This window comes from Gallus gallus, chromosome Z (genome assembly GCF_016699485.2).
Source record: "Gallus gallus isolate bGalGal1 chromosome Z, bGalGal1.mat.broiler.GRCg7b, whole genome shotgun sequence".
NCBI lineage: Eukaryota > Metazoa > Chordata > Aves > Galliformes > Phasianidae > Gallus > Gallus gallus.
In genome coordinates this window covers 53,948,734-53,976,315 of record NC_052572.1, presented here as the reverse complement: position 1 = coordinate 53,976,315, position 27,582 = coordinate 53,948,734, and the positions used below count along the sequence as shown (strand labels likewise).

Genomic DNA, 27,582 nt, shown 5'->3' with positions numbered 1-27,582 from the left:
CCACTGGGAGCTGCGCTAGCAGCACCCAGAGCACGTTCCAGCACCAAAGCTCGCACTGTCCACACTCCAGTCCTCGCGCACTACGCTCGGTCGGAGGCCAGGCACGAACTGCCGGGCTGAGCCGCTGCTCCCACGACGAAGCATCATCCGTGGGCTATGGAATCACAATCCGTTGCCTGGAGATGTCTCAAAGCATGGCTTGGCCAAGCTGCTGGGCGTCACCTTTATTCGCCCTTCACTTGGGGACGTCGCTGCCCATCGCGCAGTGATGCCGCAGTCCATTGCTGGGTCATCACAATGAGCCGTCCTCACCTGCAGCACGTGCCCCAGCGCCAGCACAAGTTGCACGAGTTTCTGGGCTTTTCCCGGTGCCGCTGCCCGCTCCATTCCCCACATCTCGTGTGCTTGGCATCAGGGTTTCACACCAATCACCGGGGCCTTGGCCACATCTTCCCGTGGGCCCCATCGGGTCGCTCTGGCCGTGGCACACAGCCGCAGGCATGTCCAGCAAGAAGGTGTATTCAATAAAAGCTCGTGTTTCTCTCTGATAGTGGGATTTGATGATCTCAGAGGTCTTTTCCAACCTTAGTGATTCTGTGAAGGGGAAGAGCGTTGCTTGGTGACATCGTTTTTGATCCCCTCCTTTCTGTTCTTGTTGAGTAAACCGCAGGCGTCCTAGAACTGGTACCTGCGTGTCACGGTGATGGCCATCAGTGCTGAGGTCTTAGGTGATGACCGACTTAGGAAAGAGTTGTATTTCAGAAAAAGAGTTATTCTCAAGAAGAAGAGAAGCATTAAGGAAATACCACTGGGCTGTTTCTGCAAGACAGGTCTATCAAATTCTCAGCTTCCGTATGGACCTGTGATCAGCCTGCCTTGGTACCACTAATCATTCGTTTACCACCTCTGGGCTGATCAATAGCCACGGTTGTACACGGGGAGAGAGATGGAAGGGAAGCAGGTCTTTCTTGTGTGGGCACGAGATCCACTGCTGGCACAGATTCCAGTGTCTTTTCTGACCTTCTTTCCTCCAATGTTGTGGTTACGGGAAGTACCACTTTTAAACTGGCTGGACTCAGAGTTGCACTGGAGCACACAGAGTAAGCGGGTGAAAAGAAAAAGGCAGTCTCGTGACTGCCGGTCAGTTCTATCTTTCCCTCTGAACAAGAAATGGAAACAGAGTAATGAAGTCTTCTAGGAGCTGTAGGTCCTTCTTCTCTTCTGAGACCAGGACACCGGGACTATCCAGAGTCCAGGGAACTGCAGCATCAACTCTTTCACTCCCAGTGCACTACGTGATGCTAAGATGTGGCAGGCCGATAACAAATCATAAAAGCATGACGAAACTGTAACCAACAGAACATACTTTGTCATTAATTATTTTTCTATATACGTTATATATTTTCATGTATGTTTTATATATATGTCTTCCCTTTAAGAGCACATACTCGTTGTTGCAAGGAAAAACTGTTCATGCTGTGTTGCTTAAAGGCAGGATTGAAGTGCTTAGTTGCTGTATGTGGCGCATACTTACCTGTCAATCATCTGTTACTGGCACTTGGTTGACCATAATCGAACTCTGCACTTGGGATCCATGTCACCTGAACAACAGAAAAACACTCGGGGATTTCCATGCAGTTTTGTACACCCAATCTGAAACAGGTCTAACCCACAGGACGGTGTTATGAAGACTCTCTTTTCAAGGCAGTCCAGGTTCCCATCTACTCACAAATCAGAATTAAGCGTTGTGGTGAATCTCAAGAGTAGCACGGGGGAAAGACATCCAGAGAAGCCACACACGGGTTGTTACGTACGCTTCCTAGCTCTTACTTACCTGAACGAATAAAGGTGTAACTCTGAAAGCTCAGCCCATGCTTTTCTTGACGCAGCTTTCTGTTTTAGTAACAGATTTGAGCAGTTTGTGTAAGGCCTTCCAACTTCTTCATTTACTGTATGGGGGACGAGTGCACTGGGAGTTGAAGAGTTAGTGGTGCAGTTCCGTGGATTGTTGCTACATCCGGGTTCTCAGGAGCGAAGAAGAACTGCATCTCCCAGAAGACCTTTGCTGTTTCCTTTCTGTTTTCCGTTCAGAGGGGAAGTCACGAGACAGCCCCTTTTCTTTTCCTGCTCATCTCTGCAAGTGCGTGTGTGCTCCCTAGCGGTCTTGCCTTCAGCGTTAGAGTAAGGCCTTTGGTTTTGGACACTCCCTCTCTCATCTCATTGGAGGTATTAGCTTCAATTCCCATTATATTGTGTAATATTGTGTTATCTTGCGTTCCGATATCATATTTGGGAAATAATTAGGTTTTTTTATACTCAGAACGGACTGGGCCTTTATTAAGTTTGCCACTCTGCTCTCCGGAGCTGGATGTATGTATGGTAAACTAAAGACACTGATGGCAATACCTATGTGGTAGATCTGGTACGCAACGTGGCGTGGACATGGAAAGGTACATGCCAGGGGGAGTTGCTAATTTGACAGAAGGTGATTTTTAAACAGGCTTCCAGCTTCTCCCTTGAATTCCTTATGTGTTTTTGGGTGTTCATCCGGTGTTCCTGTTGTTAACCTCCCCACGGCAGCCAGGAAGGAACGGATGACGCGTGTCACAGGGGCAGTGTCAAATTGTAATTAACAAAAAACCCAAAAAACCCCACACATAATAATGTAGAGGCCGTGTGCAGATTGTGATGCAGATACTGGAGGACATGTCACACGCGGGGGGAGATCGGGCTCCTCTCCAAGGCTGGGAACAAAGCCTGCTCCTCACAGCGAGCCCTCCACCCCTCCAGATACGCCACATCCCACCAAGCCCAGTCCCCCGGAGCAGATGGGACAGGGACCGCTTGCCGTCCCAGGGCTATGGACATGCAAAATGAACGACAACACCCGGTCTCCCTTGCGCTGGGGAGCCCAGCTCTGGTCCAGAGCTGCGGCCTCCTCTGAGCTGAGCAGAGGGACAGGATAACCGCCCTTCAGCTGCCGGTTGCACCCGGCCTCGTGCAGCCCAGGACACCATTTGCCAGGGCGTCCTGGGCTCCCTGCTGGTTCAGCCTGGCGTCCAGCAGGACTCCTAGGTCTGCTCCAGCTGGCTGACCCCAGCCGTAGCGCGCCCTGGGGATGTTCCCCCCCAGGTGCTGCTGAAATTTGCGCTTCCCCTCTCCGAATCCCGTGGGGTTCCTGTGTGGAACGCAGCAGTGGCATGGCAGCAGGAAAAAGGGGAGGGAGCGTCAAGGATGGGGAAGCAACACCCCCTGTGCCGTTAGCAATACCAACACGTATTTTTGCAGTGTTTCTTTCTACTTTATTTCCATGGTGGAATTGGACACGGATGACAAGGGTCCACTGGGGCCGTCGTGTGTCCCAGCTGCTGCGCGGCCCCAGTCCCCTCAGCTCTGCCTGCCCCTGGTCTATTCCTGCCGGCGGGGTGGCCTCTTGTTTGGTGGCTCTGAGGCCTGGCAGTCGCTGGCCTTCCTCTTTGGGGCTCGCCGTGGCCGCTGAGGTAGGCTGGTGGCGGAGGGCCCTGTCACAGCCTGTCCTGGCTCCTGATGGGACGTCACAGGGTTGGGATGGAGGCGGCTGGGACTCCCATGGAGCACTTCTCCTGAAGTGCCCGGCATTCCCCCCGTGTTGGAGCTGGCGCGGCTGCTGGAGGGTGCTGGGCCAGGGCCAGGAGCCTCGTCTTGTGGGGCAGCTCTGGGCTCTGATGCAGCGGCATCCCGTGCCCCAGCAGCAGGGGCGACGTTGAAGCCCAGCAGGCGGTGGGCCTCCCTGCCGCACCTGTGCACAGCGAAGGCGATGAACTGCCTTATGAAGTTCCGTGTGTGGCCCCGCAGGTGGAGATCCAGCCTTTCTCTCAGGATCTCCTCCTCCAGGCCAACGAGGCGCAGGGCCGAGATGACACTGTCGGCCAGCGTATTTGCGTGTGGCTCCTCAGTGCCCAGGATGTGGCGCAGCTTCCGCTGCAGCCAGGAGCGCAGGGGCTGCACCAGGGCCGGGTGCTCCCGGAAAAGGGAAGCCCAGGTGGCAGAGGAGAGGCCACCCAGAGGACTCCTGGGCACTGCAGGCCAAGGCCGGGCTGCGCGGGGGCCTGCGGGGCTCTGTGTGGCGACGGACGCCGCGGCAGCTGGTCTGAGGACCAGCTCCTCGTAGTTGTTGTCCGCTTGCACCGTGTGGATGATGGACTCCACAGCCTGCTTGCAAAGCGGACACTGTGGCCTGGTGCTAGTCCACCGCTGGATGCAGGGGAAGCAGAACTGGTGGCAGCACGGCATGGTGTATGCTGCGCTGTCCCAGTTGTCCAGGCACACGGGGCAGCGGGTGTCTAATGCTGCCTCCATGTTTCCACCAGTTGCGGTGGGCTAGGGGGAGCGGGAGATGGCAACGCGCTCCTCGGCACTGACGCTACAGCAGCAGGTGTCACGCTGGAAAAGGACAAGAGACATTAGTCACACACGGGCCTGGGAAGGGTCCCTCAAGATGCCCCGCTTCCTCCCCCCACTGCCAGTCCCCGTGCCGCCTACCTATGCTGCTGCACACGTCCCTCTGGGTTGTCCCGTCTGCCTGCTCCCAGCAGGGTCGGGGTAAAGAACAAATGGCTCTGAGACGGCCACTGGGAGCTGCGCTAGCAGCACCCAGAGCACGTTCCAGCACCAAAGCTCGCACTGTCCACACTCCAGTCCTCGCGCACACGCTCGGTCGGAGGCCAGGCACGAACTGCCGGGCTGAGCCGCTGCTCCCACGACGAAGCATCATCCGTGGGCTATGGAATCACAATCCGTTGCCTGGAGATGTCTCAAAGCATGGCTTGGCCAAGCTGCTGGGCGTCACCTTTATTCGCCCTTCACTTGGGGACGTCGCTGCCCATCGCGCAGTGATGCCGCAGTCCATTGCTGGGTCATCACAATGAGCCGTCCTCACCTGCAGCACGTGCCCCAGCGCCAGCACAAGTTGCACGAGTTTCTGGGCTTTTCCCGGTGCCGCTGCCCGCTCCATTCCCCACATCTCGTGTGCTTGGCATCAGGGTTTCACACCAATCACCGGGGCCTTGGCCACATCTTCCCGTGGGCCCCATCGGGTCGCTCTGGCCGTGGCACACAGCCGCAGGCATGTCCAGCAAGAAGGTGTATTCAATAAAAGCTCGTGTTTCTCTCTGATAGTGGGATTTGATGATCTCAGAGGTCTTTTCCAACCTTAGTGATTCTGTGAAGGGGAAGAGCGTTGCTTGGTGACATCGTTTTTGATCCCCTCCTTTCTGTTCTTGTTGAGTAAACCGCAGGCGTCCTAGAACTGGTACCTGCGTGTCACGGTGATGGCCATCAGTGCTGAGGTCTTAGGTGATGACCGACTTAGGAAAGAGTTGTATTTCAGAAAAAGAGTTATTCTCAAGAAGAAGAGAAGCATTAAGGAAATACCACTGGGCTGTTTCTGCAAGACAGGTCTATCAAATTCTCAGCTTCCGTATGGACCTGTGATCAGCCTGCCTTGGTACCACTAATCATTCGTTTACCACCTCTGGGCTGATCAATAGCCACGGTTGTACACGGGGAGAGAGATGGAAGGGAAGCAGGTCTTTCTTGTGTGGGCACGAGATCCACTGCTGGCACAGATTCCAGTGTCTTTTCTGACCTTCTTTCCTCCAATGTTGTGGTTACGGGAAGTACCACTTTTAAACTGGCTGGACTCAGAGTTGCACTGGAGCACACAGAGTAAGCGGGTGAAAAGAAAAAGGCAGTCTCGTGACTGCCGGTCAGTTCTATCTTTCCCTCTGAACAAGAAATGGAAACAGAGTAATGAAGTCTTCTAGGAGCTGTAGGTCCTTCTTCTCTTCTGAGACCAGGACACCGGGACTATCCAGAGTCCAGGGAACTGCAGCATCAACTCTTTCACTCCCAGTGCACTACGTGATGCTAAGATGTGGCAGGCCGATAACAAATCATAAAAGCATGACGAAACTGTAACCAACAGAACATACTTTGTCATTAATTATTTTTCTATATACGTTATATATTTTCATGTATGTTTTATATATATGTCTTCCCTTTAAGAGCACATACTCGTTGTTGCAAGGAAAAACTGTTCATGCTGTGTTGCTTAAAGGCAGGATTGAAGTGCTTAGTTGCTGTATGTGGCGCATACTTACCTGTCAATCATCTGTTACTGGCACTTGGTTGACCATAATCGAACTCTGCACTTGGGATCCATGTCACCTGAACAACAGAAAAACACTCGGGGATTTCCATGCAGTTTTGTACACCCAATCTGAAACAGGTCTAACCCACAGGACGGTGTTATGAAGACTCTCTTTTCAAGGCAGTCCAGGTTCCCATCTACTCACAAATCAGAATTAAGCGTTGTGGTGAATCTCAAGAGTAGCACGGGGGAAAGACATCCAGAGAAGCCACACACGGGTTGTTACGTACGCTTCCTAGCTCTTACTTACCTGAACGAATAAAGGTGTAACTCTGAAAGCTCAGCCCATGCTTTTCTTGACGCAGCTTTCTGTTTTAGTAACAGATTTGAGCAGTTTGTGTAAGGCCTTCCAACTTCTTCATTTACTGTATGGGGGACGAGTGCACTGGGAGTTGAAGAGTTAGTGGTGCAGTTCCGTGGATTGTTGCTACATCCGGGTTCTCAGGAGCGAAGAAGAACTGCATCTCCCAGAAGACCTTTGCTGTTTCCTTTCTGTTTTCCGTTCAGAGGGGAAGTCACGAGACAGCCCCTTTTCTTTTCCTGCTCATCTCTGCAAGTGCGTGTGTGCTCCCTAGCGGTCTTGCCTTCAGCGTTAGAGTAAGGCCTTTGGTTTTGGACACTCCCTCTCTCATCTCATTGGAGGTATTAGCTTCAATTCCCATTATATTGTGTAATATTGTGTTATCTTGCGTTCCGATATCATATTTGGGAAATAATTAGGTTTTTTTATACTCAGAACGGACTGGGCCTTTATTAAGTTTGCCACTCTGCTCTCCGGAGCTGGATGTATGTATGGTAAACTAAAGACACTGATGGCAATACCTATGTGGTAGATCTGGTACGCAACGTGGCGTGGACATGGAAAGGTACATGCCAGGGGGAGTTGCTAATTTGACAGAAGGTGATTTTTAAACAGGCTTCCAGCTTCTCCCTTGAATTCCTTATGTGTTTTTGGGTGTTCATCCGGTGTTCCTGTTGTTAACCTCCCCACGGCAGCCAGGAAGGAACGGATGACGCGTGTCACAGGGGCAGTGTCAAATTGTAATTAACAAAAAACCCAAAAAACCCCACACATAATAATGTAGAGGCCGTGTGCAGATTGTGATGCAGATACTGGAGGACATGTCACACGCGGGGGGAGATCGGGCTCCTCTCCAAGGCTGGGAACAAAGCCTGCTCCTCACAGCGAGCCCTCCACCCCTCCAGATACGCCACATCCCACCAAGCCCAGTCCCCCGGAGCAGATGGGACAGGGACCGCTTGCCGTCCCAGGGCTATGGACATGCAAAATGAACGACAACACCCGGTCTCCCTTGCGCTGGGGAGCCCAGCTCTGGTCCAGAGCTGCGGCCTCCTCTGAGCTGAGCAGAGGGACAGGATAACCGCCCTTCAGCTGCCGGTTGCACCCGGCCTCGTGCAGCCCAGGACACCATTTGCCAGGGCGTCCTGGGCTCCCTGCTGGTTCAGCCTGGCGTCCAGCAGGACTCCTAGGTCTGCTCCAGCTGGCTGACCCCAGCCGTAGCGCGCCCTGGGGATGTTCCCCCCCAGGTGCTGCTGAAATTTGCGCTTCCCCTCTCCGAATCCCGTGGGGTTCCTGTGTGGAACGCAGCAGTGGCATGGCAGCAGGAAAAAGGGGAGGGAGCGTCAAGGATGGGGAAGCAACACCCCCTGTGCCGTTAGCAATACCAACACGTATTTTTGCAGTGTTTCTTTCTACTTTATTTCCATGGTGGAATTGGACACGGATGACAAGGGTCCACTGGGGCCGTCGTGTGTCCCAGCTGCTGCGCGGCCCCAGTCCCCTCAGCTCTGCCTGCCCCTGGTCTATTCCTGCCGGCGGGGTGGCCTCTTGTTTGGTGGCTCTGAGGCCTGGCAGTCGCTGGCCTTCCTCTTTGGGGCTCGCCGTGGCCGCTGAGGTAGGCTGGTGGCGGAGGGCCCTGTCACAGCCTGTCCTGGCTCCTGATGGGACGTCACAGGGTTGGGATGGAGGCGGCTGGGACTCCCATGGAGCACTTCTCCTGAAGTGCCCGGCATTCCCCCCGTGTTGGAGCTGGCGCGGCTGCTGGAGGGTGCTGGGCCAGGGCCAGGAGCCTCGTCTTGTGGGGCAGCTCTGGGCTCTGATGCAGCGGCATCCCGTGCCCCAGCAGCAGGGGCGACGTTGAAGCCCAGCAGGCGGTGGGCCTCCCTGCCGCACCTGTGCACAGCGAAGGCGATGAACTGCCTTATGAAGTTCCGTGTGTGGCCCCGCAGGTGGAGATCCAGCCTTTCTCTCAGGATCTCCTCCTCCAGGCCAACGAGGCGCAGGGCCGAGATGACACTGTCGGCCAGCGTATTTGCGTGTGGCTCCTCAGTGCCCAGGATGTGGCGCAGCTTCCGCTGCAGCCAGGAGCGCAGGGGCTGCAGCAGGGCCGGGTGCTCCCGGAAAAGGGAAGCCCAGGTGGCAGAGGAGAGGCCACCCAGAGGACTCCTGGGCACTGCAGGCCAAGGCCGGGCTGCGCGGGGGCCTGCGGGGCTCTGTGTGGCGACGGACGCCGCGGCAGCTGGTCTGAGGACCAGCTCCTCGTAGTTGTTGTCCGCTTGCACCGTGTGGATGATGGACTCCACAGCCTGCTTGCAAAGCGGACACTGTGGCCTGGTGCTAGTCCACCGCTGGATGCAGGGGAAGCAGAACTGGTGGCAGCACGGCATGGTGTATGCTGCGCTGTCCCAGTTGTCCAGGCACACGGGGCAGCGGGTGTCTAATGCTGCCTCCATGTTTCCACCAGTTGCGGTGGGCTAGGGGGAGCGGGAGATGGCAACGCGCTCCTCGGCACTGACGCTACAGCAGCAGGTGTCACGCTGGAAAAGGACAAGAGACATTAGTCACACACGGGCCTGGGAAGGGTCCCTCAAGATGCCCCGCTTCCTCCCCCCACTGCCAGTCCCCGTGCCGCCTACCTATGCTGCTGCACACGTCCCTCTGGGTTGTCCCGTCTGCCTGCTCCCAGCAGGGTCGGGGTAAAGAACAAATGGCTCTGAGACGGCCACTGGGAGCTGCGCTAGCAGCACCCAGAGCACGTTCCAGCACCAAAGCTCGCACTGTCCACACTCCAGTCCTCGCGCACACGCTCGGTCGGAGGCCAGGCACGAACTGCCGGGCTGAGCCGCTGCTCCCACGACGAAGCATCATCCGTGGGCTATGGAATCACAATCCGTTGCCTGGAGATGTCTCAAAGCATGGCTTGGCCAAGCTGCTGGGCGTCACCTTTATTCGCCCTTCACTTGGGGACGTCGCTGCCCATCGCGCAGTGATGCCGCAGTCCATTGCTGGGTCATCACAATGAGCCGTCCTCACCTGCAGCACGTGCCCCAGCGCCAGCACAAGTTGCACGAGTTTCTGGGCTTTTCCCGGTGCCGCTGCCCGCTCCATTCCCCACATCTCGTGTGCTTGGCATCAGGGTTTCACACCAATCACCGGGGCCTTGGCCACATCTTCCCGTGGGCCCCATCGGGTCGCTCTGGCCGTGGCACACAGCCGCAGGCATGTCCAGCAAGAAGGTGTATTCAATAAAAGCTCGTGTTTCTCTCTGATAGTGGGATTTGATGATCTCAGAGGTCTTTTCCAACCTTAGTGATTCTGTGAAGGGGAAGAGCGTTGCTTGGTGACATCGTTTTTGATCCCCTCCTTTCTGTTCTTGTTGAGTAAACCGCAGGCGTCCTAGAACTGGTACCTGCGTGTCACGGTGATGGCCATCAGTGCTGAGGTCTTAGGTGATGACCGACTTAGGAAAGAGTTGTATTTCAGAAAAAGAGTTATTCTCAAGAAGAAGAGAAGCATTAAGGAAATACCACTGGGCTGTTTCTGCAAGACAGGTCTATCAAATTCTCAGCTTCCGTATGGACCTGTGATCAGCCTGCCTTGGTACCACTAATCATTCGTTTACCACCTCTGGGCTGATCAATAGCCACGGTTGTACACGGGGAGAGAGATGGAAGGGAAGCAGGTCTTTCTTGTGTGGGCACGAGATCCACTGCTGGCACAGATTCCAGTGTCTTTTCTGACCTTCTTTCCTCCAATGTTGTGGTTACGGGAAGTACCACTTTTAAACTGGCTGGACTCAGAGTTGCACTGGAGCACACAGAGTAAGCGGGTGAAAAGAAAAAGGCAGTCTCGTGACTGCCGGTCAGTTCTATCTTTCCCTCTGAACAAGAAATGGAAACAGAGTAATGAAGTCTTCTAGGAGCTGTAGGTCCTTCTTCTCTTCTGAGACCAGGACACCGGGACTATCCAGAGTCCAGGGAACTGCAGCATCAACTCTTTCACTCCCAGTGCACTACGTGATGCTAAGATGTGGCAGGCCGATAACAAATCATAAAAGCATGACGAAACTGTAACCAACAGAACATACTTTGTCATTAATTATTTTTCTATATACGTTATATATTTTCATGTATGTTTTATATATATGTCTTCCCTTTAAGAGCACATACTCGTTGTTGCAAGGAAAAACTGTTCATGCTGTGTTGCTTAAAGGCAGGATTGAAGTGCTTAGTTGCTGTATGTGGCGCATACTTACCTGTCAATCATCTGTTACTGGCACTTGGTTGACCATAATCGAACTCTGCACTTGGGATCCATGTCACCTGAACAACAGAAAAACACTCGGGGATTTCCATGCAGTTTTGTACACCCAATCTGAAACAGGTCTAACCCACAGGACGGTGTTATGAAGACTCTCTTTTCAAGGCAGTCCAGGTTCCCATCTACTCACAAATCAGAATTAAGCGTTGTGGTGAATCTCAAGAGTAGCACGGGGGAAAGACATCCAGAGAAGCCACACACGGGTTGTTACGTACGCTTCCTAGCTCTTACTTACCTGAACGAATAAAGGTGTAACTCTGAAAGCTCAGCCCATGCTTTTCTTGACGCAGCTTTCTGTTTTAGTAACAGATTTGAGCAGTTTGTGTAAGGCCTTCCAACTTCTTCATTTACTGTATGGGGGACGAGTGCACTGGGAGTTGAAGAGTTAGTGGTGCAGTTCCGTGGATTGTTGCTACATCCGGGTTCTCAGGAGCGAAGAAGAACTGCATCTCCCAGAAGACCTTTGCTGTTTCCTTTCTGTTTTCCGTTCAGAGGGGAAGTCACGAGACAGCCCCTTTTCTTTTCCTGCTCATCTCTGCAAGTGCGTGTGTGCTCCCTAGCGGTCTTGCCTTCAGCGTTAGAGTAAGGCCTTTGGTTTTGGACACTCCCTCTCTCATCTCATTGGAGGTATTAGCTTCAATTCCCATTATATTGTGTAATATTGTGTTATCTTGCGTTCCGATATCATATTTGGGAAATAATTAGGTTTTTTTATACTCAGAACGGACTGGGCCTTTATTAAGTTTGCCACTCTGCTCTCCGGAGCTGGATGTATGTATGGTAAACTAAAGACACTGATGGCAATACCTATGTGGTAGATCTGGTACGCAACGTGGCGTGGACATGGAAAGGTACATGCCAGGGGGAGTTGCTAATTTGACAGAAGGTGATTTTTAAACAGGCTTCCAGCTTCTCCCTTGAATTCCTTATGTGTTTTTGGGTGTTCATCCGGTGTTCCTGTTGTTAACCTCCCCACGGCAGCCAGGAAGGAACGGATGACGCGTGTCACAGGGGCAGTGTCAAATTGTAATTAACAAAAAACCCAAAAAACCCCACACATAATAATGTAGAGGCCGTGTGCAGATTGTGATGCAGATACTGGAGGACATGTCACACGCGGGGGGAGATCGGGCTCCTCTCCAAGGCTGGGAACAAAGCCTGCTCCTCACAGCGAGCCCTCCACCCCTCCAGATACGCCACATCCCACCAAGCCCAGTCCCCCGGAGCAGATGGGACAGGGACCGCTTGCCGTCCCAGGGCTATGGACATGCAAAATGAACGACAACACCCGGTCTCCCTTGCGCTGGGGAGCCCAGCTCTGGTCCAGAGCTGCGGCCTCCTCTGAGCTGAGCAGAGGGACAGGATAACCGCCCTTCAGCTGCCGGTTGCACCCGGCCTCGTGCAGCCCAGGACACCATTTGCCAGGGCGTCCTGGGCTCCCTGCTGGTTCAGCCTGGCGTCCAGCAGGACTCCTAGGTCTGCTCCAGCTGGCTGACCCCAGCCGTAGCGCGCCCTGGGGATGTTCCCCCCCAGGTGCTGCTGAAATTTGCGCTTCCCCTCTCCGAATCCCGTGGGGTTCCTGTGTGGAACGCAGCAGTGGCATGGCAGCAGGAAAAAGGGGAGGGAGCGTCAAGGATGGGGAAGCAACACCCCCTGTGCCGTTAGCAATACCAACACGTATTTTTGCAGTGTTTCTTTCTACTTTATTTCCATGGTGGAATTGGACACGGATGACAAGGGTCCACTGGGGCCGTCGTGTGTCCCAGCTGCTGCGCGGCCCCAGTCCCCTCAGCTCTGCCTGCCCCTGGTCTATTCCTGCCGGCGGGGTGGCCTCTTGTTTGGTGGCTCTGAGGCCTGGCAGTCGCTGGCCTTCCTCTTTGGGGCTCGCCGTGGCCGCTGAGGTAGGCTGGTGGCGGAGGGCCCTGTCACAGCCTGTCCTGGCTCCTGATGGGACGTCACAGGGTTGGGATGGAGGCGGCTGGGACTCCCATGGAGCACTTCTCCTGAAGTGCCCGGCATTCCCCCCGTGTTGGAGCTGGCGCGGCTGCTGGAGGGTGCTGGGCCAGGGCCAGGAGCCTCGTCTTGTGGGGCAGCTCTGGGCTCTGATGCAGCGGCATCCCGTGCCCCAGCAGCAGGGGCGACGTTGAAGCCCAGCAGGCGGTGGGCCTCCCTGCCGCACCTGTGCACAGCGAAGGCGATGAACTGCCTTATGAAGTTCCGTGTGTGGCCCCGCAGGTGGAGATCCAGCCTTTCTCTCAGGATCTCCTCCTCCAGGCCAACGAGGCGCAGGGCCGAGATGACACTGTCGGCCAGCGTATTTGCGTGTGGCTCCTCAGTGCCCAGGATGTGGCGCAGCTTCCGCTGCAGCCAGGAGCGCAGGGGCTGCAGCAGGGCCGGGTGCTCCCGGAAAAGGGAAGCCCAGGTGGCAGAGGAGAGGCCACCCAGAGGACTCCTGGGCACTGCAGGCCAAGGCCGGGCTGCGCGGGGGCCTGCGGGGCTCTGTGTGGCGACGGACGCCGCGGCAGCTGGTCTGAGGACCAGCTCCTCGTAGTTGTTGTCCGCTTGCACCGTGTGGATGATGGACTCCACAGCCTGCTTGCAAAGCGGACACTGTGGCCTGGTGCTAGTCCACCGCTGGATGCAGGGGAAGCAGAACTGGTGGCAGCACGGCATGGTGTATGCTGCGCTGTCCCAGTTGTCCAGGCACACGGGGCAGCGGGTGTCTAATGCTGCCTCCATGTTTCCACCAGTTGCGGTGGGCTAGGGGGAGCGGGAGATGGCAACGCGCTCCTCGGCACTGACGCTACAGCAGCAGGTGTCACGCTGGAAAAGGACAAGAGACATTAGTCACACACGGGCCTGGGAAGGGTCCCTCAAGATGCCCCGCTTCCTCCCCCCACTGCCAGTCCCCGTGCCGCCTACCTATGCTGCTGCACACGTCCCTCTGGGTTGTCCCGTCTGCCTGCTCCCAGCAGGGTCGGGGTAAAGAACAAATGGCTCTGAGACGGCCACTGGGAGCTGCGCTAGCAGCACCCAGAGCACGTTCCAGCACCAAAGCTCGCACTGTCCACACTCCAGTCCTCGCGCACACGCTCGGTCGGAGGCCAGGCACGAACTGCCGGGCTGAGCCGCTGCTCCCACGACGAAGCATCATCCGTGGGCTATGGAATCACAATCCGTTGCCTGGAGATGTCTCAAAGCATGGCTTGGCCAAGCTGCTGGGCGTCACCTTTATTCGCCCTTCACTTGGGGACGTCGCTGCCCATCGCGCAGTGATGCCGCAGTCCATTGCTGGGTCATCACAATGAGCCGTCCTCACCTGCAGCACGTGCCCCAGCGCCAGCACAAGTTGCACGAGTTTCTGGGCTTTTCCCGGTGCCGCTGCCCGCTCCATTCCCCACATCTCGTGTGCTTGGCATCAGGGTTTCACACCAATCACCGGGGCCTTGGCCACATCTTCCCGTGGGCCCCATCGGGTCGCTCTGGCCGTGGCACACAGCCGCAGGCATGTCCAGCAAGAAGGTGTATTCAATAAAAGCTCGTGTTTCTCTCTGATAGTGGGATTTGATGATCTCAGAGGTCTTTTCCAACCTTAGTGATTCTGTGAAGGGGAAGAGCGTTGCTTGGTGACATCGTTTTTGATCCCCTCCTTTCTGTTCTTGTTGAGTAAACCGCAGGCGTCCTAGAACTGGTACCTGCGTGTCACGGTGATGGCCATCAGTGCTGAGGTCTTAGGTGATGACCGACTTAGGAAAGAGTTGTATTTCAGAAAAAGAGTTATTCTCAAGAAGAAGAGAAGCATTAAGGAAATACCACTGGGCTGTTTCTGCAAGACAGGTCTATCAAATTCTCAGCTTCCGTATGGACCTGTGATCAGCCTGCCTTGGTACCACTAATCATTCGTTTACCACCTCTGGGCTGATCAATAGCCACGGTTGTACACGGGGAGAGAGATGGAAGGGAAGCAGGTCTTTCTTGTGTGGGCACGAGATCCACTGCTGGCACAGATTCCAGTGTCTTTTCTGACCTTCTTTCCTCCAATGTTGTGGTTACGGGAAGTACCACTTTTAAACTGGCTGGACTCAGAGTTGCACTGGAGCACACAGAGTAAGCGGGTGAAAAGAAAAAGGCAGTCTCGTGACTGCCGGTCAGTTCTATCTTTCCCTCTGAACAAGAAATGGAAACAGAGTAATGAAGTCTTCTAGGAGCTGTAGGTCCTTCTTCTCTTCTGAGACCAGGACACCGGGACTATCCAGAGTCCAGGGAACTGCAGCATCAACTCTTTCACTCCCAGTGCACTACGTGATGCTAAGATGTGGCAGGCCGATAACAAATCATAAAAGCATGACGAAACTGTAACCAACAGAACATACTTTGTCATTAATTATTTTTCTATATACGTTATATATTTTCATGTATGTTTTATATATATGTCTTCCCTTTAAGAGCACATACTCGTTGTTGCAAGGAAAAACTGTTCATGCTGTGTTGCTTAAAGGCAGGATTGAAGTGCTTAGTTGCTGTATGTGGCGCATACTTACCTGTCAATCATCTGTTACTGGCACTTGGTTGACCATAATCGAACTCTGCACTTGGGATCCATGTCACCTGAACAACAGAAAAACACTCGGGGATTTCCATGCAGTTTTGTACACCCAATCTGAAACAGGTCTAACCCACAGGACGGTGTTATGAAGACTCTCTTTTCAAGGCAGTCCAGGTTCCCATCTACTCACAAATCAGAATTAAGCGTTGTGGTGAATCTCAAGAGTAGCACGGGGGAAAGACATCCAGAGAAGCCACACACGGGTTGTTACGTACGCTTCCTAGCTCTTACTTACCTGAACGAATAAAGGTGTAACTCTGAAAGCTCAGCCCATGCTTTTCTTGACGCAGCTTTCTGTTTTAGTAACAGATTTGAGCAGTTTGTGTAAGGCCTTCCAACTTCTTCATTTACTGTATGGGGGACGAGTGCACTGGGAGTTGAAGAGTTAGTGGTGCAGTTCCGTGGATTGTTGCTACATCCGGGTTCTCAGGAGCGAAGAAGAACTGCATCTCCCAGAAGACCTTTGCTGTTTCCTTTCTGTTTTCCGTTCAGAGGGGAAGTCACGAGACAGCCCCTTTTCTTTTCCTGCTCATCTCTGCAAGTGCGTGTGTGCTCCCTAGCGGTCTTGCCTTCAGCGTTAGAGTAAGGCCTTTGGTTTTGGACACTCCCTCTCTCATCTCATTGGAGGTATTAGCTTCAATTCCCATTATATTGTGTAATATTGTGTTATCTTGCGTTCCGATATCATATTTGGGAAATAATTAGGTTTTTTTATACTCAGAACGGACTGGGCCTTTATTAAGTTTGCCACTCTGCTCTCCGGAGCTGGATGTATGTATGGTAAACTAAAGACACTGATGGCAATACCTATGTGGTAGATCTGGTACGCAACGTGGCGTGGACATGGAAAGGTACATGCCAGGGGGAGTTGCTAATTTGACAGAAGGTGATTTTTAAACAGGCTTCCAGCTTCTCCCTTGAATTCCTTATGTGTTTTTGGGTGTTCATCCGGTGTTCCTGTTGTTAACCTCCCCACGGCAGCCAGGAAGGAACGGATGACGCGTGTCACAGGGGCAGTGTCAAATTGTAATTAACAAAAAACCCAAAAAACCCCACACATAATAATGTAGAGGCCGTGTGCAGATTGTGATGCAGATACTGGAGGACATGTCACACGCGGGGGGAGATCGGGCTCCTCTCCAAGGCTGGGAACAAAGCCTGCTCCTCACAGCGAGCCCTCCACCCCTCCAGATACGCCACATCCCACCAAGCCCAGTCCCCCGGAGCAGATGGGACAGGGACCGCTTGCCGTCCCAGGGCTATGGACATGCAAAATGAACGACAACACCCGGTCTCCCTTGCGCTGGGGAGCCCAGCTCTGGTCCAGAGCTGCGGCCTCCTCTGAGCTGAGCAGAGGGACAGGATAACCGCCCTTCAGCTGCCGGTTGCACCCGGCCTCGTGCAGCCCAGGACACCATTTGCCAGGGCGTCCTGGGCTCCCTGCTGGTTCAGCCTGGCGTCCAGCAGGACTCCTAGGTCTGCTCCAGCTGGCTGACCCCAGCCGTAGCGCGCCCTGGGGATGTTCCCCCCCAGGTGCTGCTGAAATTTGCGCTTCCCCTCTCCGAATCCCGTGGGGTTCCTGTGTGGAACGCAGCAGTGGCATGGCAGCAGGAAAAAGGGGAGGGAGCGTCAAGGATGGGGAAGCAACACCCCCTGTGCCGTTAGCAATACCAACACGTATTTTTGCAGTGTTTCTTTCTACTTTATTTCCATGGTGGAATTGGACACGGATGACAAGGGTCCACTGGGGCCGTCGTGTGTCCCAGCTGCTGCGCGGCCCCAGTCCCCTCAGCTCTGCCTGCCCCTGGTCTATTCCTGCCGGCGGGGTGGCCTCTTGTTTGGTGGCTCTGAGGCCTGGCAGTCGCTGGCCTTCCTCTTTGGGGCTCGCCGTGGCCGCTGAGGTAGGCTGGTGGCGGAGGGCCCTGTCACAGCCTGTCCTGGCTCCTGATGGGACGTCACAGGGTTGGGATGGAGGCGGCTGGGACTCCCATGGAGCACTTCTCCTGAAGTGCCCGGCATTCCCCCCGTGTTGGAGCTGGCGCGGCTGCTGGAGGGTGCTGGGCCAGGGCCAGGAGCCTCGTCTTGTGGGGCAGCTCTGGGCTCTGATGCAGCGGCATCCCGTGCCCCAGCAGCAGGGGCGACGTTGAAGCCCAGCAGGCGGTGGGCCTCCCTGCCGCACCTGTGCACAGCGAAGGCGATGAACTGCCTTATGAAGTTCCGTGTGTGGCCCCGCAGGTGGAGATCCAGCCTTTCTCTCAGGATCTCCTCCTCCAGGCCAACGAGGCGCAGGGCCGAGATGACACTGTCGGCCAGCGTATTTGCGTGTGGCTCCTCAGTGCCCAGGATGTGGCGCAGCTTCCGCTGCAGCCAGGAGCGCAGGGGCTGCAGCAGGGCCGGGTGCTCCCGGAAAAGGGAAGCCCAGGTGGCAGAGGAGAGGCCACCCAGAGGACTCCTGGGCACTGCAGGCCAAGGCCGGGCTGCGCGGGGGCCTGCGGGGCTCTGTGTGGCGACGGACGCCGCGGCAGCTGGTCTGAGGACCAGCTCCTCGTAGTTGTTGTCCGCTTGCACCGTGTGGATGATGGACTCCACAGCCTGCTTGCAAAGCGGACACTGTGGCCTGGTGCTAGTCCACCGCTGGATGCAGGGGAAGCAGAACTGGTGGCAGCACGGCATGGTGTATGCTGCGCTGTCCCAGTTGTCCAGGCACACGGGGCAGCGGGTGTCTAATGCTGCCTCCATGTTTCCACCAGTTGCGGTGGGCTAGGGGGAGCGGGAGATGGCAACGCGCTCCTCGGCACTGACGCTACAGCAGCAGGTGTCACGCTGGAAAAGGACAAGAGACATTAGTCACACACGGGCCTGGGAAGGGTCCCTCAAGATGCCCCGCTTCCTCCCCCCACTGCCAGTCCCCGTGCCGCCTACCTATGCTGCTGCACACGTCCCTCTGGGTTGTCCCGTCTGCCTGCTCCCAGCAGGGTCGGGGTAAAGAACAAATGGCTCTGAGACGGCCACTGGGAGCTGCGCTAGCAGCACCCAGAGCACGTTCCAGCACCAAAGCTCGCACTGTCCACACTCCAGTCCTCGCGCACACGCTCGGTCGGAGGCCAGGCACGAACTGCCGGGCTGAGCCGCTGCTCCCACGACGAAGCATCATCCGTGGGCTATGGAATCACAATCCGTTGCCTGGAGATGTCTCAAAGCATGGCTTGGCCAAGCTGCTGGGCGTCACCTTTATTCGCCCTTCACTTGGGGACGTCGCTGCCCATCGCGCAGTGATGCCGCAGTCCATTGCTGGGTCATCACAATGAGCCGTCCTCACCTGCAGCACGTGCCCCAGCGCCAGCACAAGTTGCACGAGTTTCTGGGCTTTTCCCGGTGCCGCTGCCCGCTCCATTCCCCACATCTCGTGTGCTTGGCATCAGGGTTTCACACCAATCACCGGGGCCTTGGCCACATCTTCCCGTGGGCCCCATCGGGTCGCTCTGGCCGTGGCACACAGCCGCAGGCATGTCCAGCAAGAAGGTGTATTCAATAAAAGCTCGTGTTTCTCTCTGATAGTGGGATTTGATGATCTCAGAGGTCTTTTCCAACCTTAGTGATTCTGTGAAGGGGAAGAGCGTTGCTTGGTGACATCGTTTTTGATCCCCTCCTTTCTGTTCTTGTTGAGTAAACCGCAGGCGTCCTAGAACTGGTACCTGCGTGTCACGGTGATGGCCATCAGTGCTGAGGTCTTAGGTGATGACCGACTTAGGAAAGAGTTGTATTTCAGAAAAAGAGTTATTCTCAAGAAGAAGAGAAGCATTAAGGAAATACCACTGGGCTGTTTCTGCAAGACAGGTCTATCAAATTCTCAGCTTCCGTATGGACCTGTGATCAGCCTGCCTTGGTACCACTAATCATTCGTTTACCACCTCTGGGCTGATCAATAGCCACGGTTGTACACGGGGAGAGAGATGGAAGGGAAGCAGGTCTTTCTTGTGTGGGCACGAGATCCACTGCTGGCACAGATTCCAGTGTCTTTTCTGACCTTCTTTCCTCCAATGTTGTGGTTACGGGAAGTACCACTTTTAAACTGGCTGGACTCAGAGTTGCACTGGAGCACACAGAGTAAGCGGGTGAAAAGAAAAAGGCAGTCTCGTGACTGCCGGTCAGTTCTATCTTTCCCTCTGAACAAGAAATGGAAACAGAGTAATGAAGTCTTCTAGGAGCTGTAGGTCCTTCTTCTCTTCTGAGACCAGGACACCGGGACTATCCAGAGTCCAGGGAACTGCAGCATCAACTCTTTCACTCCCAGTGCACTACGTGATGCTAAGATGTGGCAGGCCGATAACAAATCATAAAAGCATGACGAAACTGTAACCAACAGAACATACTTTGTCATTAATTATTTTTCTATATACGTTATATATTTTCATGTATGTTTTATATATATGTCTTCCCTTTAAGAGCACATACTCGTTGTTGCAAGGAAAAACTGTTCATGCTGTGTTGCTTAAAGGCAGGATTGAAGTGCTTAGTTGCTGTATGTGGCGCATACTTACCTGTCAATCATCTGTTACTGGCACTTGGTTGACCATAATCGAACTCTGCACTTGGGATCCATGTCACCTGAACAACAGAAAAACACTCGGGGATTTCCATGCAGTTTTGTACACCCAATCTGAAACAGGTCTAACCCACAGGACGGTGTTATGAAGACTCTCTTTTCAAGGCAGTCCAGGTTCCCATCTACTCACAAATCAGAATTAAGCGTTGTGGTGAATCTCAAGAGTAGCACGGGGGAAAGACATCCAGAGAAGCCACACACGGGTTGTTACGTACGCTTCCTAGCTCTTACTTACCTGAACGAATAAAGGTGTAACTCTGAAAGCTCAGCCCATGCTTTTCTTGACGCAGCTTTCTGTTTTAGTAACAGATTTGAGCAGTTTGTGTAAGGCCTTCCAACTTCTTCATTTACTGTATGGGGGACGAGTGCACTGGGAGTTGAAGAGTTAGTGGTGCAGTTCCGTGGATTGTTGCTACATCCGGGTTCTCAGGAGCGAAGAAGAACTGCATCTCCCAGAAGACCTTTGCTGTTTCCTTTCTGTTTTCCGTTCAGAGGGGAAGTCACGAGACAGCCCCTTTTCTTTTCCTGCTCATCTCTGCAAGTGCGTGTGTGCTCCCTAGCGGTCTTGCCTTCAGCGTTAGAGTAAGGCCTTTGGTTTTGGACACTCCCTCTCTCATCTCATTGGAGGTATTAGCTTCAATTCCCATTATATTGTGTAATATTGTGTTATCTTGCGTTCCGATATCATATTTGGGAAATAATTAGGTTTTTTTATACTCAGAACGGACTGGGCCTTTATTAAGTTTGCCACTCTGCTCTCCGGAGCTGGATGTATGTATGGTAAACTAAAGACACTGATGGCAATACCTATGTGGTAGATCTGGTACGCAACGTGGCGTGGACATGGAAAGGTACATGCCAGGGGGAGTTGCTAATTTGACAGAAGGTGATTTTTAAACAGGCTTCCAGCTTCTCCCTTGAATTCCTTATGTGTTTTTGGGTGTTCATCCGGTGTTCCTGTTGTTAACCTCCCCACGGCAGCCAGGAAGGAACGGATGACGCGTGTCACAGGGGCAGTGTCAAATTGTAATTAACAAAAAACCCAAAAAACCCCACACATAATAATGTAGAGGCCGTGTGCAGATTGTGATGCAGATACTGGAGGACATGTCACACGCGGGGGGAGATCGGGCTCCTCTCCAAGGCTGGGAACAAAGCCTGCTCCTCACAGCGAGCCCTCCACCCCTCCAGATACGCCACATCCCACCAAGCCCAGTCCCCCGGAGCAGATGGGACAGGGACCGCTTGCCGTCCCAGGGCTATGGACATGCAAAATGAACGACAACACCCGGTCTCCCTTGCGCTGGGGAGCCCAGCTCTGGTCCAGAGCTGCGGCCTCCTCTGAGCTGAGCAGAGGGACAGGATAACCGCCCTTCAGCTGCCGGTTGCACCCGGCCTCGTGCAGCCCAGGACACCATTTGCCAGGGCGTCCTGGGCTCCCTGCTGGTTCAGCCTGGCGTCCAGCAGGACTCCTAGGTCTGCTCCAGCTGGCTGACCCCAGCCGTAGCGCGCCCTGGGGATGTTCCCCCCCAGGTGCTGCTGAAATTTGCGCTTCCCCTCTCCGAATCCCGTGGGGTTCCTGTGTGGAACGCAGCAGTGGCATGGCAGCAGGAAAAAGGGGAGGGAGCGTCAAGGATGGGGAAGCAACACCCCCTGTGCCGTTAGCAATACCAACACGTATTTTTGCAGTGTTTCTTTCTACTTTATTTCCATGGTGGAATTGGACACGGATGACAAGGGTCCACTGGGGCCGTCGTGTGTCCCAGCTGCTGCGCGGCCCCAGTCCCCTCAGCTCTGCCTGCCCCTGGTCTATTCCTGCCGGCGGGGTGGCCTCTTGTTTGGTGGCTCTGAGGCCTGGCAGTCGCTGGCCTTCCTCTTTGGGGCTCGCCGTGGCCGCTGAGGTAGGCTGGTGGCGGAGGGCCCTGTCACAGCCTGTCCTGGCTCCTGATGGGACGTCACAGGGTTGGGATGGAGGCGGCTGGGACTCCCATGGAGCACTTCTCCTGAAGTGCCCGGCATTCCCCCCGTGTTGGAGCTGGCGCGGCTGCTGGAGGGTGCTGGGCCAGGGCCAGGAGCCTCGTCTTGTGGGGCAGCTCTGGGCTCTGATGCAGCGGCATCCCGTGCCCCAGCAGCAGGGGCGACGTTGAAGCCCAGCAGGCGGTGGGCCTCCCTGCCGCACCTGTGCACAGCGAAGGCGATGAACTGCCTTATGAAGCTCCGTGTGTGGCCCCGCAGGTGGAGATCCAGCCTTTCTCTCAGGATCTCCTCCTCCAGGCCAACGAGGCGCAGGGCCGAGATGACACTGTCGGCCAGCGTATTTGCGTGTGGCTCCTCAGTGCCCAGGATGTGGCGCAGCTTCCGCTGCAGCCAGGAGCGCAGGGGCTGCAGCAGGGCCGGGTGCTCCCGGAAAAGGGAAGCCCAGGTGGCAGAGGAGAGGCCACCCAGAGGACTCCTGGGCACTGCAGGCCAAGGCCGGGCTGCGCGGGGGCCTGCGGGGCTCTGTGTGGCGACGGACGCCGCGGCAGCTGGTCTGAGGACCAGCTCCTCGTAGTTGTTGTCCGCTTGCACCGTGTGGATGATGGACTCCACAGCCTGCTTGCAAAGCGGACACTGTGGCCTGGTGCTAGTCCACCGCTGGATGCAGGGGAAGCAGAACTGGTGGCAGCACGGCATGGTGTATGCTGCGCTGTCCCAGTTGTCCAGGCACACGGGGCAGCGGGTGTCTAATGCTGCCTCCATGTTTCCACCAGTTGCGGTGGGCTAGGGGGAGCGGGAGATGGCAACGCGCTCCTCGGCACTGACGCTACAGCAGCAGGTGTCACGCTGGAAAAGGACAAGAGACATTAGTCACACACGGGCCTGGGAAGGGTCCCTCAAGATGCCCCGCTTCCTCCCCCCACTGCCAGTCCCCGTGCCGCCTACCTATGCTGCTGCACACGTCCCTCTGGGTTGTCCCGTCTGCCTGCTCCCAGCAGGGTCGGGGTAAAGAACAAATGGCTCTGAGACGGCCACTGGGAGCTGCGCTAGCAGCACCCAGAGCACGTTCCAGCACCAAAGCTCGCACTGTCCACACTCCAGTCCTCGCGCACACGCTCGGTCGGAGGCCAGGCACGAACTGCCGGGCTGAGCCGCTGCTCCCACGACGAAGCATCATCCGTGGGCTATGGAATCACAATCCGTTGCCTGGAGATGTCTCAAAGCATGGCTTGGCCAAGCTGCTGGGCGTCACCTTTATTCGCCCTTCACTTGGGGACGTCGCTGCCCATCGCGCAGTGATGCCGCAGTCCATTGCTGGGTCATCACAATGAGCCGTCCTCACCTGCAGCACGTGCCCCAGCGCCAGCACAAGTTGCACGAGTTTCTGGGCTTTTCCCGGTGCCGCTGCCCGCTCCATTCCCCACATCTCGTGTGCTTGGCATCAGGGTTTCACACCAATCACCGGGGCCTTGGCCACATCTTCCCGTGGGCCCCATCGGGTCGCTCTGGCCGTGGCACACAGCCGCAGGCATGTCCAGCAAGAAGGTGTATTCAATAAAAGCTCGTGTTTCTCTCTGATAGTGGGATTTGATGATCTCAGAGGTCTTTTCCAACCTTAGTGATTCTGTGAAGGGGAAGAGCGTTGCTTGGTGACATCGTTTTTGATCCCCTCCTTTCTGTTCTTGTTGAGTAAACCGCAGGCGTCCTAGAACTGGTACCTGCGTGTCACGGTGATGGCCATCAGTGCTGAGGTCTTAGGTGATGACCGACTTAGGAAAGAGTTGTATTTCAGAAAAAGAGTTATTCTCAAGAAGAAGAGAAGCATTAAGGAAATACCACTGGGCTGTTTCTGCAAGACAGGTCTATCAAATTCTCAGCTTCCGTATGGACCTGTGATCAGCCTGCCTTGGTACCACTAATCATTCGTTTACCACCTCTGGGCTGATCAATAGCCACGGTTGTACACGGGGAGAGAGATGGAAGGGAAGCAGGTCTTTCTTGTGTGGGCACGAGATCCACTGCTGGCACAGATTCCAGTGTCTTTTCTGACCTTCTTTCCTCCAATGTTGTGGTTACGGGAAGTACCACTTTTAAACTGGCTGGACTCAGAGTTGCACTGGAGCACACAGAGTAAGCGGGTGAAAAGAAAAAGGCAGTCTCGTGACTGCCGGTCAGTTCTATCTTTCCCTCTGAACAAGAAATGGAAACAGAGTAATGAAGTCTTCTAGGAGCTGTAGGTCCTTCTTCTCTTCTGAGACCAGGACACCGGGACTATCCAGAGTCCAGGGAACTGCAGCATCAACTCTTTCACTCCCAGTGCACTACGTGATGCTAAGATGTGGCAGGCCGATAACAAATCATAAAAGCATGACGAAACTGTAACCAACAGAACATACTTTGTCATTAATTATTTTTCTATATACGTTATATATTTTCATGTATGTTTTATATATATGTCTTCCCTTTAAGAGCACATACTCGTTGTTGCAAGGAAAAACTGTTCATGCTGTGTTGCTTAAAGGCAGGATTGAAGTGCTTAGTTGCTGTATGTGGCGCATACTTACCTGTCAATCATCTGTTACTGGCACTTGGTTGACCATAATCGAACTCTGCACTTGGGATCCATGTCACCTGAACAACAGAAAAACACTCGGGGATTTCCATGCAGTTTTGTACACCCAATCTGAAACAGGTCTAACCCACAGGACGGTGTTATGAAGACTCTCTTTTCAAGGCAGTCCAGGTTCCCATCTACTCACAAATCAGAATTAAGCGTTGTGGTGAATCTCAAGAGTAGCACGGGGGAAAGACATCCAGAGAAGCCACACACGGGTTGTTACGTACGCTTCCTAGCTCTTACTTACCTGAACGAATAAAGGTGTAACTCTGAAAGCTCAGCCCATGCTTTTCTTGACGCAGCTTTCTGTTTTAGTAACAGATTTGAGCAGTTTGTGTAAGGCCTTCCAACTTCTTCATTTACTGTATGGGGGACGAGTGCACTGGGAGTTGAAGAGTTAGTGGTGCAGTTCCGTGGATTGTTGCTACATCCGGGTTCTCAGGAGCGAAGAAGAACTGCATCTCCCAGAAGACCTTTGCTGTTTCCTTTCTGTTTTCCGTTCAGAGGGGAAGTCACGAGACAGCCCCTTTTCTTTTCCTGCTCATCTCTGCAAGTGCGTGTGTGCTCCCTAGCGGTCTTGCCTTCAGCGTTAGAGTAAGGCCTTTGGTTTTGGACACTCCCTCTCTCATCTCATTGGAGGTATTAGCTTCAATTCCCATTATATTGTGTAATATTGTGTTATCTTGCGTTCCGATATCATATTTGGGAAATAATTAGGTTTTTTTATACTCAGAACGGACTGGGCCTTTATTAAGTTTGCCACTCTGCTCTCCGGAGCTGGATGTATGTATGGTAAACTAAAGACACTGATGGCAATACCTATGTGGTAGATCTGGTACGCAACGTGGCGTGGACATGGAAAGGTACACGCCAGGGGGAGTTGCTAATTTGACAGAAGGTGATTTTTAAACAGGCTTCCAGCTTCTCCCTTGAATTCCTTATGTGTTTTTGGGTGTTCATCCGGTGTTCCTGTTGTTAACCTCCCCACGGCAGCCAGGAAGGAACGGATGACGCGTGTCACAGGGGCAGTGTCAAATTGTAATTAACAAAAAACCCAAAAAACCCCACACATAATAATGTAGAGGCCGTGTGCAGATTGTGATGCAGATACTGGAGGACATGTCACACGCGGGGGGAGATCGGGCTCCTCTCCAAGGCTGGGAACAAAGCCTGCTCCTCACAGCGAGCCCTCCACCCCTCCAGATACGCCACATCCCACCAAGCCCAGTCCCCCGGAGCAGATGGGACAGGGACCGCTTGCCGTCCCAGGGCTATGGACATGCAAAATGAACGACAACACCCGGTCTCCCTTGCGCTGGGGAGCCCAGCTCTGGTCCAGAGCTGCGGCCTCCTCTGAGCTGAGCAGAGGGACAGGATAACCGCCCTTCAGCTGCCGGTTGCACCCGGCCTCGTGCAGCCCAGGACACCATTTGCCAGGGCGTCCTGGGCTCCCTGCTGGTTCAGCCTGGCGTCCAGCAGGACTCCTAGGTCTGCTCCAGCTGGCTGACCCCAGCCGTAGCGCGCCCTGGGGATGTTCCCCCCCAGGTGCTGCTGAAATTTGCGCTTCCCCTCTCCGAATCCCGTGGGGTTCCTGTGTGGAACGCAGCAGTGGCATGGCAGCAGGAAAAAGGGGAGGGAGCGTCAAGGATGGGGAAGCAACACCCCCTGTGCCGTTAGCAATACCAACACGTATTTTTGCAGTGTTTCTTTCTACTTTATTTCCATGGTGGAATTGGACACGGATGACAAGGGTCCACTGGGGCCGTCGTGTGTCCCAGCTGCTGCGCGGCCCCAGTCCCCTCAGCTCTGCCTGCCCCTGGTCTATTCCTGCCGGCGGGGTGGCCTCTTGTTTGGTGGCTCTGAGGCCTGGCAGTCGCTGGCCTTCCTCTTTGGGGCTCGCCGTGGCCGCTGAGGTAGGCTGGTGGCGGAGGGCCCTGTCACAGCCTGTCCTGGCTCCTGATGGGACGTCACAGGGTTGGGATGGAGGCGGCTGGGACTCCCATGGAGCACTTCTCCTGAAGTGCCCGGCATTCCCCCCGTGTTGGAGCTGGCGCGGCTGCTGGAGGGTGCTGGGCCAGGGCCAGGAGCCTCGTCTTGTGGGGCAGCTCTGGGCTCTGATGCAGCGGCATCCCGTGCCCCAGCAGCAGGGGCGACGTTGAAGCCCAGCAGGCGGTGGGCCTCCCTGCCGCACCTGTGCACAGCGAAGGCGATGAACTGCCTTATGAAGTTCCGTGTGTGGCCCCGCAGGTGGAGATCCAGCCTTTCTCTCAGGATCTCCTCCTCCAGGCCAACGAGGCGCAGGGCCGAGATGACACTGTCGGCCAGCGTATTTGCGTGTGGCTCCTCAGTGCCCAGGATGTGGCGCAGCTTCCGCTGCAGCCAGGAGCGCAGGGGCTGCAGCAGGGCCGGGTGCTCCCGGAAAAGGGAAGCCCAGGTGGCAGAGGAGAGGCCACCCAGAGGACTCCTGGGCACTGCAGGCCAAGGCCGGGCTGCGCGGGGGCCTGCGGGGCTCTGTGTGGCGACGGACGCCGCGGCAGCTGGTCTGAGGACCAGCTCCTCGTAGTTGTTGTCCGCTTGCACCGTGTGGATGATGGACTCCACAGCCTGCTTGCAAAGCGGACACTGTGGCCTGGTGCTAGTCCACCGCTGGATGCAGGGGAAGCAGAACTGGTGGCAGCACGGCATGGTGTATGCTGCGCTGTCCCAGTTGTCCAGGCACACGGGGCAGCGGGTGTCTAATGCTGCCTGCATGTTTCCACCAGTTGCGGTGGGCTAGGGGGAGCGGGAGATGGCAACGCGCTCCTCGGCACTGACGCTACAGCAGCAGGTGTCACGCTGGAAAAGGACAAGAGACATTAGTCACACACGGGCCTGGGAAGGGTCCCTCAAGATGCCCCGCTTCCTCCCCCCACTGCCAGTCCCCGTGCCGCCTACCTATGCTGCTGCACACGTCCCTCTGGGTTGT

At 55.1% G+C, this 27,582-nt stretch overlaps 2 protein-coding genes across 7 annotated transcripts in view; one reads left to right on the top strand and one right to left on the bottom strand.

The window, feature by feature from the left end:
• The window catches only part of PIGG (phosphatidylinositol glycan anchor biosynthesis class G), a 115,908-nt gene that overhangs the window by 52,408 nt on the left and 35,918 nt on the right, over positions 1–27,582 (top strand). The gene's annotated exons all lie outside the window — the stretch shown is intronic.
• On the bottom strand, positions 105–27,582 carry LOC121108345. The gene is made up of 7 exons (XM_040655987.2): positions 27,552–27,582; positions 22,946–27,452; positions 18,340–22,846; positions 13,734–18,240; positions 9,128–13,634; positions 4,522–9,028; positions 105–4,422 (listed from the first exon to the last, which is right to left on the bottom strand). The coding sequence occupies exon 7, from the start codon at positions 4,336–4,338 to the stop codon at positions 3,409–3,411; it is 930 nt and encodes a 309-aa protein (XP_040511921.1). The 5' UTR covers positions 4,339–4,422; positions 4,522–9,028; positions 9,128–13,634; positions 13,734–18,240; positions 18,340–22,846; positions 22,946–27,452; positions 27,552–27,582; the 3' UTR covers positions 105–3,408.

Coding starts and splice junctions, on each gene's coding strand:
- LOC121108345 (XM_040655987.2), bottom strand. CDS start 4,338: ATGGAGGCAGCATTAGACACCCGCTGCCCCGTGTGCCTGGACAACTGG.